This window comes from Mesoplodon mirus, assembly GCF_964341445.2.
Source record: "Mesoplodon mirus genome assembly, chromosome: 15".
Taxonomy (NCBI): domain Eukaryota; kingdom Metazoa; phylum Chordata; class Mammalia; order Artiodactyla; family Ziphiidae; genus Mesoplodon; species Mesoplodon mirus.
The window spans coordinates 22,454,245-22,467,489 of record NC_138991.1 but is presented as its reverse complement, the minus strand read 5'-3'; the positions used below and the strand labels follow the sequence as shown (position 1 = coordinate 22,467,489).

Here is a 13,245-nt window from a genome sequence, read left to right as displayed (position 1 = left end):
AGATGCCCAGTTTCAGTACTTCTATTCAACACCATACTAGAAGTTCTAGCCAGAGCAATTAGGCAAGAAAAAGAAATAAAAGGCATTCAAATTAGGAAAGTAGTAAAACCATCTCTGTTTGCAGATGACAAGACTTTATGTGTAGGAAACCCAAAAACCCTGGAGTCCATAAAAAATGTTAGAACTAATAAATGAATACAGCAAAGTTGCAGGATACAAAATCAACACACAAAAATCACTTTTATTCCTATACCATAAACAATGTACAATCCAAAAATGAAATTAAGAAAATGATTTCATTTACAATAGCATGAAAAATAATAAAATACTTGGGAATAAATTTAACCAAGGAGGCAAAAATTTGTACACTGAAATTGAATCTACATATTCAATATAATCCATATTAAAATCCCAAAGATTTTTTTTTTTTGCAGAAATAGAAAAAAATCCATCCTAAAACTCATATGGAAGGTGAAGGGACTCTGAATAGTCAAAATAATCTTGAAAAAGAAGAACAAAGTTGGAGGTCTCACATTTTCTGACTTCAGACCTTACTACAAAGTTACACTAATCAAAACTGTGGTACTGGCATGAAGAGACCAATGAATAGAATACAGAGCCCAGAAATAAACCCTCACATATATAGTGATGAGTAACTTGAAAAGGGTGTCAAGACCATTCAATGGAGAAAGGCAGTCTTGTCAACAAGACTTAGTGAGAAAACTGGATATCCACATGCAAAAGAATGAAACTGGGTCCTTACCTTATACCATATATAAAAATTAACTCAAAATGGATCAAAGACCTAAATGTAATTTCTAAAACTATAAAAATCCTACAAGAAAACATAGGGGAAAAGCTTCATGACACTGGAATGTGCAATGATTTCTCGGATATGACACCAAAACGAACAAGACAACAAAACAAAACATAGATAAGTTAGGACTTCATCAAATTAAAAAACTTCTGTGCGTCAAAAAAAGACACTAATATATAACATAGTGAAAAGGCAACCCATGGAATGGGAGAAGATATTTGCAAATCATGTATCTGATAAGGAATTAATATCCCGACAATATAAAGAACTTTTACAACTCACCAATAAAAAACTCAAAAAATGGGCAAAGGACTTGAATAGACATTTCTCTGAGGAAGGTAGAAGGATTGCCAATAAGCCCATGAAAAGATGCTCAATATCTTTAATCATCAGGGAAACGTGAATTAAAACTACAGTAAGGAGGTAGCTTCAAAATGGTGGAGGAGTAAGACGTGGAGATCACCTTCCTCCCCACAAATACATCAAAAATACATCTACATGAGGAACAGCTGCTACAGAACACCTACTGAACGCTGGCAGAAGACTTCAGACTTCCCAAAAGGCAAGAAACTCCCCATGTACCTGGGTAGGGCAAAAGAAAAAAGAAAAAACAGAGACAAAAGAATAGGGAGGGAGGGGGAAGGGTAGGCTGTGACAAAGCGAAAGAGAGGAATGGACATATATACACTACCAAACGTAAGGTAGATAGATAGTGGGAAGCAGCCACAGAGCACAGGGAGATCAGCTCGGTGCTTTGTGACCACCTGGAGGGGTGGGATGGGGAGGGTGTGAGGGAGGGAGATGCATGAGGGAAGGGATGTGGGAACAGATGTATATGTATGACTGATTCACTTTGTTATAAAGCAGAAACTAATAAAAAAAATTAAAAAAAAATAAAATAAAAAGAATAGGGATGGGACCTGCCCCTCTGGGAGGGAGCTGTGAAGGAGGAAAAGTTTCCACACACTAGGAAGCCCCTTCACTGGCGGAGATGGCAGGTGGGAAGCTTTGGAGCCACAGAGGAGAGTGCAGCAACAGGGGTGCAGAGGGCAAAGCGGAGAGATTCCCACATAGAGGATCAGTGCCGACCAGCACTCACCAGCCTGAGAGGCTTGTCTGTTCACCCCGCCAGGGCGGGTGGGGGCTGGGAGCTGAGGCTCGGGCTTCGGAGGTCAGATCCCAGAGAGAGGACTGGAGTTAGCTGCATGAACATAGCCTGAAGGCAGCTAGTCAGCCACGGCTACCCGGGAGTGAGTCTGGGAAAAAGTGTGGAACTGCCTAAGAGGCAAGAGAGCATTGTTTCAGGGTGCGCGAGGAGAGGGGATTCAGAGCACCACCTAAACGAGCTCCAGAGACAAGCGCGAGCTGCAGCTATCAGCATGGACCCCAGAGATGGGCATGAAATGCTAAGGCTGCTGCTGCAGCCACCAAGAAGCCTGTGTGCAAGCACAGGTCACTATTCACATCTCCCCTCCCGGGAGCCTGTGCAGCCCGCCACTACCAGGGTCCCATGATCCAGGGACAACTTTCCCGGGAGAACACACGTCACGCCCAGGCTGCTGCAACATTATGTTGGCCTCTGCTGCCACAGGCTTGCCCCGCATTCTGTACCCCTCCCTCCCCCTGGCCTGAGGGAGCCAGAACCCCCTAATCAGCTGCTACTTTAACCCTGTCCTGTCTGGGAGGGAAACAGACGCCCTCAGGCGACCTACGTGCAGAAGTGGGGCCAAATCCAAAGCTGAACCCCAGGAGCTGTGCGAACAAAGAAGAGAAAGGGAAATCTCTCCCAGCAGCCTCAGGAGCGGCAGATTAAATCTCCACAATCAAACTGATGTACCCTGCATTTGTGGAATACCCGAATAGACAACAAATCATCCCAAAATTGAGGCAGTGGACTTTGGAGCAACTATAGACTTGGGGTTTGCTTTCAGCACCAAATTTGTTTCTGGTTTAATGTTTATCTTAGTTTAGAATTTAGAGCTTATTATCATTGGTAGATACGTTTATCGATTTCGTTGTTGCTCTCTTCCTTTTTTTCATATACATATATTTTTCCTTTTTCTCCTTTTGCGAGTGTGTATGTGTATGCTTCTTTGTGTGATTTTGTCTGTATACCTTTGCTTTTGCCATTTGTCCTAGGGTTCTGTCTGTCTTTTTTTTTTTTTTAGTATAATTTTTGGCACTTATTATCATTGGGGGATTTGTTTTTTGGTGTGGTTGCTCGCTTCTTTCTTTTTCCTTTTTTTACTTTCTAATTTTTTTATTTTTAATAATATATATTTTATTTTTCAATTTTATAACTTTATTTTATTTCTCTTTCTTTTTTTCTCCCTTTTCTTCTGAGCCATGTGGCTGACAGGGCCTTGGTGCTCCGGCTGGGTGTCTGGCCTGAGCCTCTGAGGTGGGAAAGCCGAGTTCAGGACAGTGGTGGTCCACCAGAGACCTCCCAGCCCCACATAATATCAAATGGCGAAAGCTCTCTTAGAGATCTCCATCTCAATGTGAAGACCCAGCTCCACTCAATGAACAGCAAGCTACAGTGATGGACACCCTATGCCAAACAACTAGCAAGACAGGAACACAACCCTATCCATTAGCAGAGAGGCTGCCTAAAATCATAATAAGGTCACAGACACCCCAAAACACACCACTGGATGCGGTCCAGCTCACCAGAAAGACAAGATCCAGCCTCATCCACCAGAACACAGGCACCAGTCCCCTCCACTAGAAAGCCTACATAACCCAGTGAACCAACCTCACCCACTGGGGGGCAGACACCAAAAACAACAAGAACTATGAACCTGCAGCCTGCGAAAAGGAGACCCCAAACACAGTAAGTTAAGCAAAATGAGAAGACAGAGAAATACACAGCAGATGAAGGAGCAAGGTAAAAACCCACCAGACCAAACAAATGAAGAGGAAACAGGCAGTCTACCTCAAAAAGAATTCAGAGTAATGATAGTACAGATGATCCAAAATCTTGGAAATAGAATGGAGAAAATACAAGAAACATTTAACAAGGACCTAAAAAAACTAAAGAGCAAACAAACAATGATGAACAACACAATAAATGAAATTAAAAATTTTCTAGAAGGGGCTTCCCTGGTGGCACAGTGGTTGAGAGTCCGCCTGCCGATGCAGGGGACGCGGGTTCGTGCCCTGGTCCGGGATGATCCCACATGCCGCAGAGCGGCTGGGCCCGTGAGCCATGGCCGCTGAGCCTGTGCTCCGCAATGGGAGAGGCCACAATAGTGAGAGGCCCGTGTACCGCAAAAAAAAAAAAAAAAATTCTCTAGAAGAAATCAATAGCAGAATAACTAAGGCAGAAGAACACATAAGTGACCTGGAAGATAAAATAGTGGAACTAACTACCACAGAGCAGAATAAAGAAAAAAGAATGAAAAAAATCAAGGACAATCTCAGAGACCTCTGGGACAACACTAAATGCACCAACATTCAAATTATAGGGGTCCCAGAAGAAGAAGAGAAAAAAAAAGGGACTGAGAAAATATTTGAAGAGATTATAGTTGAAAACTTCCCTAATAATCAATCAAGTCTAGGAAGCACAGAGAGTCCCATACAGGATAAATCCAAGGAGAAACACGCCAAGACACATATTAATCAAATGATCAAAAATTAAATACAAAGAAAAAATATTAAAAGCAGCAAGGGTAAAGCAACAAATAACATACAAGGGAATCCCCATAATGTTAACAGCTGATTTCTCAGCAGAAACTCTGCAAGCCAGAAGGAAGTGGCAGGACATATTTAAAGTGATGAAAGAGAAAAACCTACAACCAAGATTACTCTACCCATCAAGGATCTCATTCAGATTTGATGGAGCAATTGAAACCTTTACAGACAAGCAAAAGCTAAGAGAATTCAGCACCACCAAACCAGCTCTATAACAAATGCTAAAGGAACTTCCCTAGGCAGGAAACACAAGAAAAGGAAAACACTTACAATAACAAACCCCCCAAAATTAAGAAAATGGTAACAGGAACACATATATTGATAAATACCTTAAATGTAAATGGATTAAATGCTCCAACCAAAAGACATAGACTGGCTGAATGGATACAAAAACATGACCCGTATATATGCTGTCTACAAGAGACCCACTTCAGACCTAGGAACACATAGAGACTGAAAGTGAGGGGATGGAAAAAGATATTCCATGCAAATGGAAATCAAAAGAAAGCTGGAGTAGCAATTCTCATATCAGATAAAGTAGATTTTAAAATAAAGAATGTTACAAGAGACAAGGAAGGACACTACATAATGATCAAGGGATCAATCCAAGAAGATATAACATTTGTAAACATTTATGCACCCAACACAGGATCACCTCAGAACATAAGGCAAATGCTAACAGCCATAAAAGGGGAAATTGACAGCAACACAATAATAGTAGGAGACTTTAACACCTACTTTCATCAATGGACAGATCATCCAAAATGAAAATAAATAAGGAAACACAAGCTTTAAATGATACATTAAAAAAGATGGACTTAATGGATATTAATAGGACACCCCATCCCAAAACAACAGAATATACTTTCTTCTCAAGTGCTCATAGAACATTTTCCAGGATAGATCATATCTTGGGTCATAAATCAAGCCTTGCTAAATTTAAGAAAATTGAAATTGTATCAGTTATCTTTTCTAACCACAATGCTATGAGACTAGATACCAATAACAGGAAAAAATGTGTGAAAAATACACAAACATGGAGGCTAAACAACACACTACTAAATAACCAAGAGATCACTGAAGAAATCAAAGAGGTAATCAAAAAATACCTAGAAACAAATGACAAAGAAAACACGATGACCCAAAAACTATGGGATGCAGCAAAAGCAGTTCTAAGAGGGATGTTTATAGCAATACAATCCTACCTCAAGAAACAAGAAACATCTCAAATAAACAACCAAACCTTACACCTAAAGCAATTAGAGAAAGAAGAACAAAAAACCCTCAAAGTTAGCAGAAGGAAAGAAATAATAAACATGAGATCAGAAATAATGAAAAAGAAATGAAGGAAAAAATAGCTAAGATCAATAAAACTAAAAGATGGTTCTTTAAGAAGATAAAGAAAAATGATAAACCACTAGCCAGACTCATCAGGAAAAAAAGGTAGAAGACTCACATCAATAGAATTAAAAATGAAAAAGGAGAAGTAATAACTGACACTGCAGAAATACAAAGCATCATGAGAGATTACTAAAAGCAACTATATGCCAAAAAAATGGACAACCTGGAAGAAATGGACAAATTCTTAGAAAGGTATAACCTTCCAAGACTGAACCAGGAAGAAACAGAAAACATGAAGAGACCAATCACAAGCACTGAAATTGAAACTGTGATTAAAAATCTTCCAACAAACAAAAGCCCAGGACCAAATGGACTCACAGGAGAATTCTAGCAAACATTTAGAGAAGAGCTAACACATATCCTTCTCAAACTCTTCCAAAATATAGCAGAGGGAGGAACACTCCCAGACTTATTCTATGAGGCCACCATCACCCTGATACCAAAACCAGACAAAGATGTCACAAAAAAAAGAAAACTATAGGCCAATATCACTGATGAACATAGATGCAAAAATCCTCAACAAAATATTAGCAAACAGAATCCAACAGCACATTAAAAGGAACATACACCATGATCAAGTGGGGTTTATCCCAGGAATGCAAGGATTCTTCAACATACAGAAATCAATCAATGTGATAAACCATATTAACAAATTGAAGAATAAAAACCATATGATCATCTCAATAGATGCAGAAAAAGCTTTTGACAAAATTCAACAGCCATTTATGATAAAAACTCTCCAGAAAGTAGGCATAGAGGGAACTTTCCTCAACATAATAAAGGCCATATATGACAAACCCACAGCCAACATCGTTCTGAATGGTGAAAAACTGAAACCATTTCCACTAAGATCAGGAACAAGACAAGCTTGCCCACTCTCACCACTATTATTCCACATAGTTTTGGAAGTTTTAGCCACAGCAATCAGAGAAGAAAAAGAAATAAAAGGAATCCAACTTGGAAAAAAAGAAGTAAAACTGTCACTGTTCACAGATGACATGATACTATACATAGTGAATCCTAAAGATGCTACCAAAAAACTACTAGAGCTAATCAATGAATTTGGTAAAGTAGCAGGATATAAAATTCATGCACAGAAATCTCTTGCATTCCTATACACTAATGATGAAAAATCTGAAAGAGAAATTAAGGAAACACTCCCATTTACCACTGCAACAAAAAGAATAAAATACCTAGGAATAAACCTACCTAAGGTGACAAAAGACCTGTAGGCAGAAAACTATAAGACACTGATGAAAGAAATCAAAGAGGATACTAACAGATGGAGAGACATACCATGTTCTTGGACTGGAAGAACCAACATTGTGAAAATGACTATACTACCCAAAGTAATCTACAGATTCAGTGCAATCCCTATCAAACTACCAATGGCATTTTTCACAGAACTAGAACAAAAAATTTCACAATTCATATGGAAACACAAAAGACCCCAAATAGCCAAAGCAATCTTGAGAATGAAAAACAGAGCTGGAGGAATCAGGCTCCTTGACTTCGGACTATACTACGAAGCTACAGTAATCAAGACAATATAGCACTGGCACAAAAAGAGAAATATAGATCAATGGTACAGGATAGAAAGCCCAGAGATAAACCCACGCACCTATGGTTACCTTATCTTTAATAAAGGAGGCACGAATATACAATGGAGAAAACACAGCCTCTTCAATAAGTGGTGCTGGGAAAACTGGACAGCTACATGTAAAAGAATGAAATTAGAACACTCCCTAACAGCATACACAAAAATAAACTCAAGATGGATTAAAGACCTAAACGTCAGGCCAAACACAATAAAATTCTTAGAGGAAAACATAGGCAGAACACTCCATGGCATACATCACAGCAAGATCCTGTTTGACCCACCTCCTAGAGAGACAGAAATAAAAACAAAAATAAACAAATGGGACCTAATGAAACTTAAATGCTTTTGCAGAGCAAAGGAAACCATAAACAAGATGAAAAGATAACCCTCAGAATGGGAGAAAATATTTGCAAATGAAGCAACTGACAAAGGATTAATCTCCAAAATATACAAGCAGCTCATTCAGCTCAATATCAAGAAAACAACACAATCCAAAAATAGGCAGAAGACCTAAACAGACTTTTCTCCAAAGAAGATATAGAGATTGTCAACAAACACATGAAAGGCTGCTCAAAATCAGTAATCATTAAAGAAATGCAAATCAAAACTACAATGAGATATCATCTCACACGGGTCAGAATGGCCTTCATCAAAAAATCTAGAAACAATAAATGCTGGAGAGGGTGTGGAGAAAAGGGAACCCTCTTGCACTGCTGGTGGGAATGTAAATTGATACAGCCACTATGGAGAACAGTATGGAGGTTCCTTAAAAAAGTAAAAATAGAACTACCATATGACCCCACAATCCCACTACTGGGCATATACCCTGAGAAAACCATAATTCAAATAGAGTCATGTACCACAATGTTCATTGCAGTTCTACTTACAACAGCCAGGACATGGAAGCAACCTAAGTGTACATCGACAGATGAACAGATAAAGAAGATGTGGCACATATATACAATGGAATGTTCCGTAGCCATAAAAAGAAACGAAATTGAGTTATTTGTAGTGAGGTGGATGGATCTAGAGACTGTCATAAAGAGTGAAGTAAGTCAGAAAGAGAAAAACACTTGTATTTCACAATATTGTGAAAAACCCTTGTATGTTGCTATCAGGAATATAAATGGTGCAGCCACTGTGGGAAACTGTATAGCATTTTCTCAAAAATTAAATTTAGAATTACTATTCTACTTCTGTATATACCCAAAGAATTGAAAGCAGACTTGGATACCTGTACACCAATGTTCATAGCAACACTATTCACTCACAATAACCAAAAGGTAGAAAGAACCCAAATGTCCATCTATAGATGAATGGATAAACAAAATATGGTATATACATACCATGGAATATTAGTCAGTCTTAAAAAGGAAGGAAATTCTGACCATGCTGCAATATGGAAGAACCTTGAAAACATTATGCTAAGTGAAATAAGCCTGTCAAAAAAGGACAAACGTTATATAATTCCACTTATATGAGGTACCTAGAGTAGTCAAATTCATAGAGACAGAAAGTAGAATAATGGCTACCAGGGGCTGGGGGTGGGGGGAAGAAATGAGGAGTTACTATTTAATGGGTACAGAGTTTCAGTTTAGGAAGATGAAAAAGTCTGGAGGTGGATGATGGTGGAAGCTGCACAACAATGTGAATGTACTAATGATATTTAGCTGTACACTTAAAAATGGTTAAAATAGTAAATTTCATGTATATTTTACCACACACACAAAAAAAGAAGGCTAAAGCTGCCCTCTGTTACTCAATCTTTCTTGCATTGATTAAAGGAGACCTTTATAGATGCTATAAAAACACGTACCTTTCTATAAAACAGTGCTAAGGACCCAGTTCTCTTTGGTTTGCTTATTCCAACTGAATGTACCTCTTGTGCTTTAGTCAAATGGGTCTGTTTTGGAGAAGCACCAATTAATGACTGAGCCGTAAGTGATACAGGACTCTCGACTTTGGACTCCTGAGTTGTATTCATGGAAATTGGTATCAGTGTGATCTCTCCAGCATCATTTGCAATACCTGAATGTACAAGCAAGAGTTCTTAGTTTTAGAAATGTGTCCCAGAAAAGTTGTCAATTCTTCCTTCCTTGCTTCCTTCCTCCCTCTCTCCCTCCCTTCCTTTCTTTACTATCTATCTATCTACCTACCTATCTATCTATTTATCTATCATGCATAGGAATATGTTAGAAGCCACAAAAATAGTAATTCTAGGTTATTTTCTATTTCTGCTCTGAAACAATAAAATTGTTTTCTTCTGAGCTCTAAAGGAGATGTTTTTAATCAATAAACAAAATTCTTCCTCAATGCACTTATTTGTAAAACTCAGATAAGAAAATAAAATAAGTCCTAACAAAGAGGGTTGTAAATTTATAAAATGTGAAAATTCAAAAAACAGTGCAGGCATACCTCAGAGATATTGCGAGTTTGGTTCCAGACCACTACAATAAATTGAGTATCATAATAAAGTGAGTCAATGAATTATTTGGCTTCCTAGTGCACATAAAAATTATGTTTATGCTATATTACAGTCTAAGTGTGCAATAGCATTATGTCTAAAAAATAATGTACACACCTCAATTAAAAAATACTTTGTTGCTAAAAAATGCTAATCATCATGTGATAACACAGGGTTGCCAGAAACCTTCAATTTGTAAAAAAAAAAAAAAAGTATCTGTAAAGTGCAACAAAGCAAAGTGCAATAATAATAGGAATGCCTCTATAGGTTCAAAACAAAACAAAAGGGTGGAGCACAGAGGATCTTTAGGGCAGTGAAACTATTCTGTATAACAGTATAATGATAGATATGTGTCATTAGACATTTGTCAAAATTCATAGAATGTACAACACCAAAGAGTGAAACCTACTGCAAACTATGGACTTAGGGTGATAATGATGTGTCCATGAAAGTTCATCAGTTGTAACACATGTGTCTCTCTGGTGCAGGATGTTGATGACAAGGAAGGCTCAATTTTGCCATGAACCTAAAATTGCTCTTAGAGAAAAAAAAGTATGGGGTCAGGGACTTCCCTGGTGGCGAAGTGGTTAAGAATCCGCCTGTCAATGCAGAAGACACAGGTTCGATCCCTGGTCTGGGAAGATCCCACATGCCACGGAGCAACTAAGCCTGTGTGCCACAACTACTGAGCTGCACTCTAGAGCCCACAAGCCACAAATACTGAGCCCATGCGCCACAACTACTGAAGCCCATGTGCGCTCGAGCCGAAACTACTGAGCCCTCGCGCCGCAACTACTGAAGCCCGTGTGCTGCAACTACTGAAGCCCGCACGCCTAGAGCCCGTGTTCCGCAACAGAAGAAGCCACCACAATGAGAAGCCCGTGCACTGCAATGAATAGTAGCCCCTGATCCCCATAACTAGAGAAAGCCCGTGCACAGCAACGAAGACCAAACGCAGCCAAAGAGAAAAAAAAGTATATAGGTTCAAGCAAAAATACTGGAATAATAAGACCATGTGATCAATCCAATAAGACATTTCTTCAATTTTCATCCACCTCAGAAAAAATATAAAATAAATGCATCAAAATGTTACCATGCAATGGGATTGTAACTTTATGTCCTGTTGTCCCTGTTACTATGGCTGTGGCCATTGTTAGAAGACTTTGCCCAGGTGAAATTGATATATTTTCAGCAGTAATGCTTGAAGAAGGAGCAATTTTCAATTTTGTTCCTTCTGTTATGATCCTGTCCATAAGCATTTCCTTTGGGGGGTCTTCCCCAAAAAGTCTTCTCTTAGCACTCCCAGCGGTAGGAGAACTGTAGCGTTCATGGACAGAAATTGGAGACAATGGTTGCGTATCTAATAAAGAGAAAAATTTATAACAGTTTGACATGTATTCCAAAATAATAAGTCAGGTTTACTCACTCATTCAACAAATAGAGATTGAGTTACTATGCTAATAACATGGCCTCTGTCCTCATGGAATAAGCGAGTCTAGTGGGAGAGAGAAGAATGAAGTAAATCTTAAAATAAAATTATGAGAGCTCACCTTCCTGGTTTCTTGAACCTCTGCCTATATTAAAGAAGCAAAATATTAAGGGTAAAGTAGAAGATGAGAGGTAGAATGTGGTGACTGCTAAATTTCAAAAGTAGTCCAACTAGCTTCTGTCTCCCAATCTTATCTAGTAAATAACTCCTGATTAGAAGGAAAAATCAGTGATTTGGTTCACAATTTTGCCTTCGCCACATGCCCACACTTCAAACAGTTTAAGGCAGTAGCTGTGGTTTTCTGATTTAGTAGAGGCAGAATCATCTTTTAGAAGTCCACTAGAAGATAAAGATGAGTAGAAGTGTTATGACTCTGCTTAACTTGCCTTAATCTGAGGCATTAGTGTGTTGATCAAAAAGAAAGTAAGGTATGGATTAAACCTCTTTTCCAGTGCTATCCTTCTGCAGAAACTGCTCTCCTTTCCATCTCCACTAGGTGCAAAGCCTCTCCTAGCCAATCCTACATCTTTTCCCACCATTTTCCCCCTATTTCCCTCAACCCACTGTTTCTTTACAGGTATATAACATGTTTTTAAAGTAAAAACATTTCACTAATTATTTTTACAATTACTAGATAATTAGATAGCCATGTCATCTATTTGTAAAACATGTTTATAAGGTATAAAAATTACCTCTGGCAATAATTTGACAGCTCTCTGTATTACTGAGGTAAGTGGGGAATAGTCATGGTTTAATAAAAATCTCTCCACAATTCTGGAGGTTATAAAAGCAGCTCTGACTTCCAGTCTTAATAAAAAAGTGGAAAGTTCTATTGTAGCTCCCATTACCCTTTAACAGAAGTCTACCTGGATACCTTATATCTAAGAAAACCAATGCAGCCCTTGAATCTGGCTTGGAATGTTCAGAGCTGACATTTCAGGGGAAAACTCATGTTATAGTCATGAAGTTAGCTACAATCCCCTTGAAATGATTCTCTGCCTAGCACAGTACTGGAAAAGCTGCAGTAGACAATAAAAATTTAACAAATATATAAGTTAATAAATTGTCTTTTTTCTCCCAGAGTCAAGGCTCAATATTATTGTTTTCTAAGGCTTTTCCATTATTCGATTCTCTTGCCTGAACCCCTATAAGAAAATACCTTTTTCTTCTAATTATAAAAATAATATATCACCTGAATGTTCACAGCAGCGTTATTCATAAAAGCCAACAAGTGGAAATAATCCAAATGTCCATTAACAAATGAATGAACGAACAATATACAGTATATCCATACAATGAAAAATTATTCAGCGTAATGAAGTGCTGACACATGCGACAACATATATATACCTTGAAAACATGGTAAGTAAAAGAAGCCAATCACAATGGTCACATATTATATAATTCCATTTATATGAAATGTCCAGAACAGGAAGATCCATAGAGACAAAGAACAGATTAGTAGTTCCAGGGTCTTGGTAGAGGAGGAAATAGAGAGCGATTACTATTGGATACAGGTTTTTTTGGGGGGGGTGATAAAAATGTTCTGGAATTAGATAATGGTGATAGTTGTATAGTCTTGTGAATATACTGAATTGTATATTTTAAAAGGGTGAATTTTATGGGATGTGAATTATATCTCAACTTTTAAAAGCTCACTGAAAAAACTCAAACGAGGGCTTCCCTGGTGGCGCAGTGGTTGAGAGTCCGCCTGCCGATGCAGGGGACATGGGTTCGTGCCCCGGTCCGGGAAGATCCCACATGCTGCGGAGTGGCTGGGC

The 13,245-nt window shown here is 38.5% G+C and overlaps 1 protein-coding gene across 2 annotated transcripts in view; it reads right to left on the bottom strand.

The window, feature by feature from the left end:
• Positions 1-13,245, bottom strand: part of RBL1 (RB transcriptional corepressor like 1) — a gene marked incomplete at its 3' end in the record, with an annotated part of 75,483 nt that overhangs the window by 25,140 nt on the left and 37,098 nt on the right. For both annotated transcript variants that reach the window (XM_082645813.1, XM_082645814.1), the window contains exons 15-16: positions 11,069-11,335; positions 9,328-9,539 (exon numbers count right to left, since the gene is read on the bottom strand). In XM_082645813.1, coding sequence (XP_082501939.1) covers positions 9,328-9,539; positions 11,069-11,335 — 479 coding nt within the window. The remainder of the gene's footprint in view (positions 1-9,327; positions 9,540-11,068; positions 11,336-13,245) is intronic.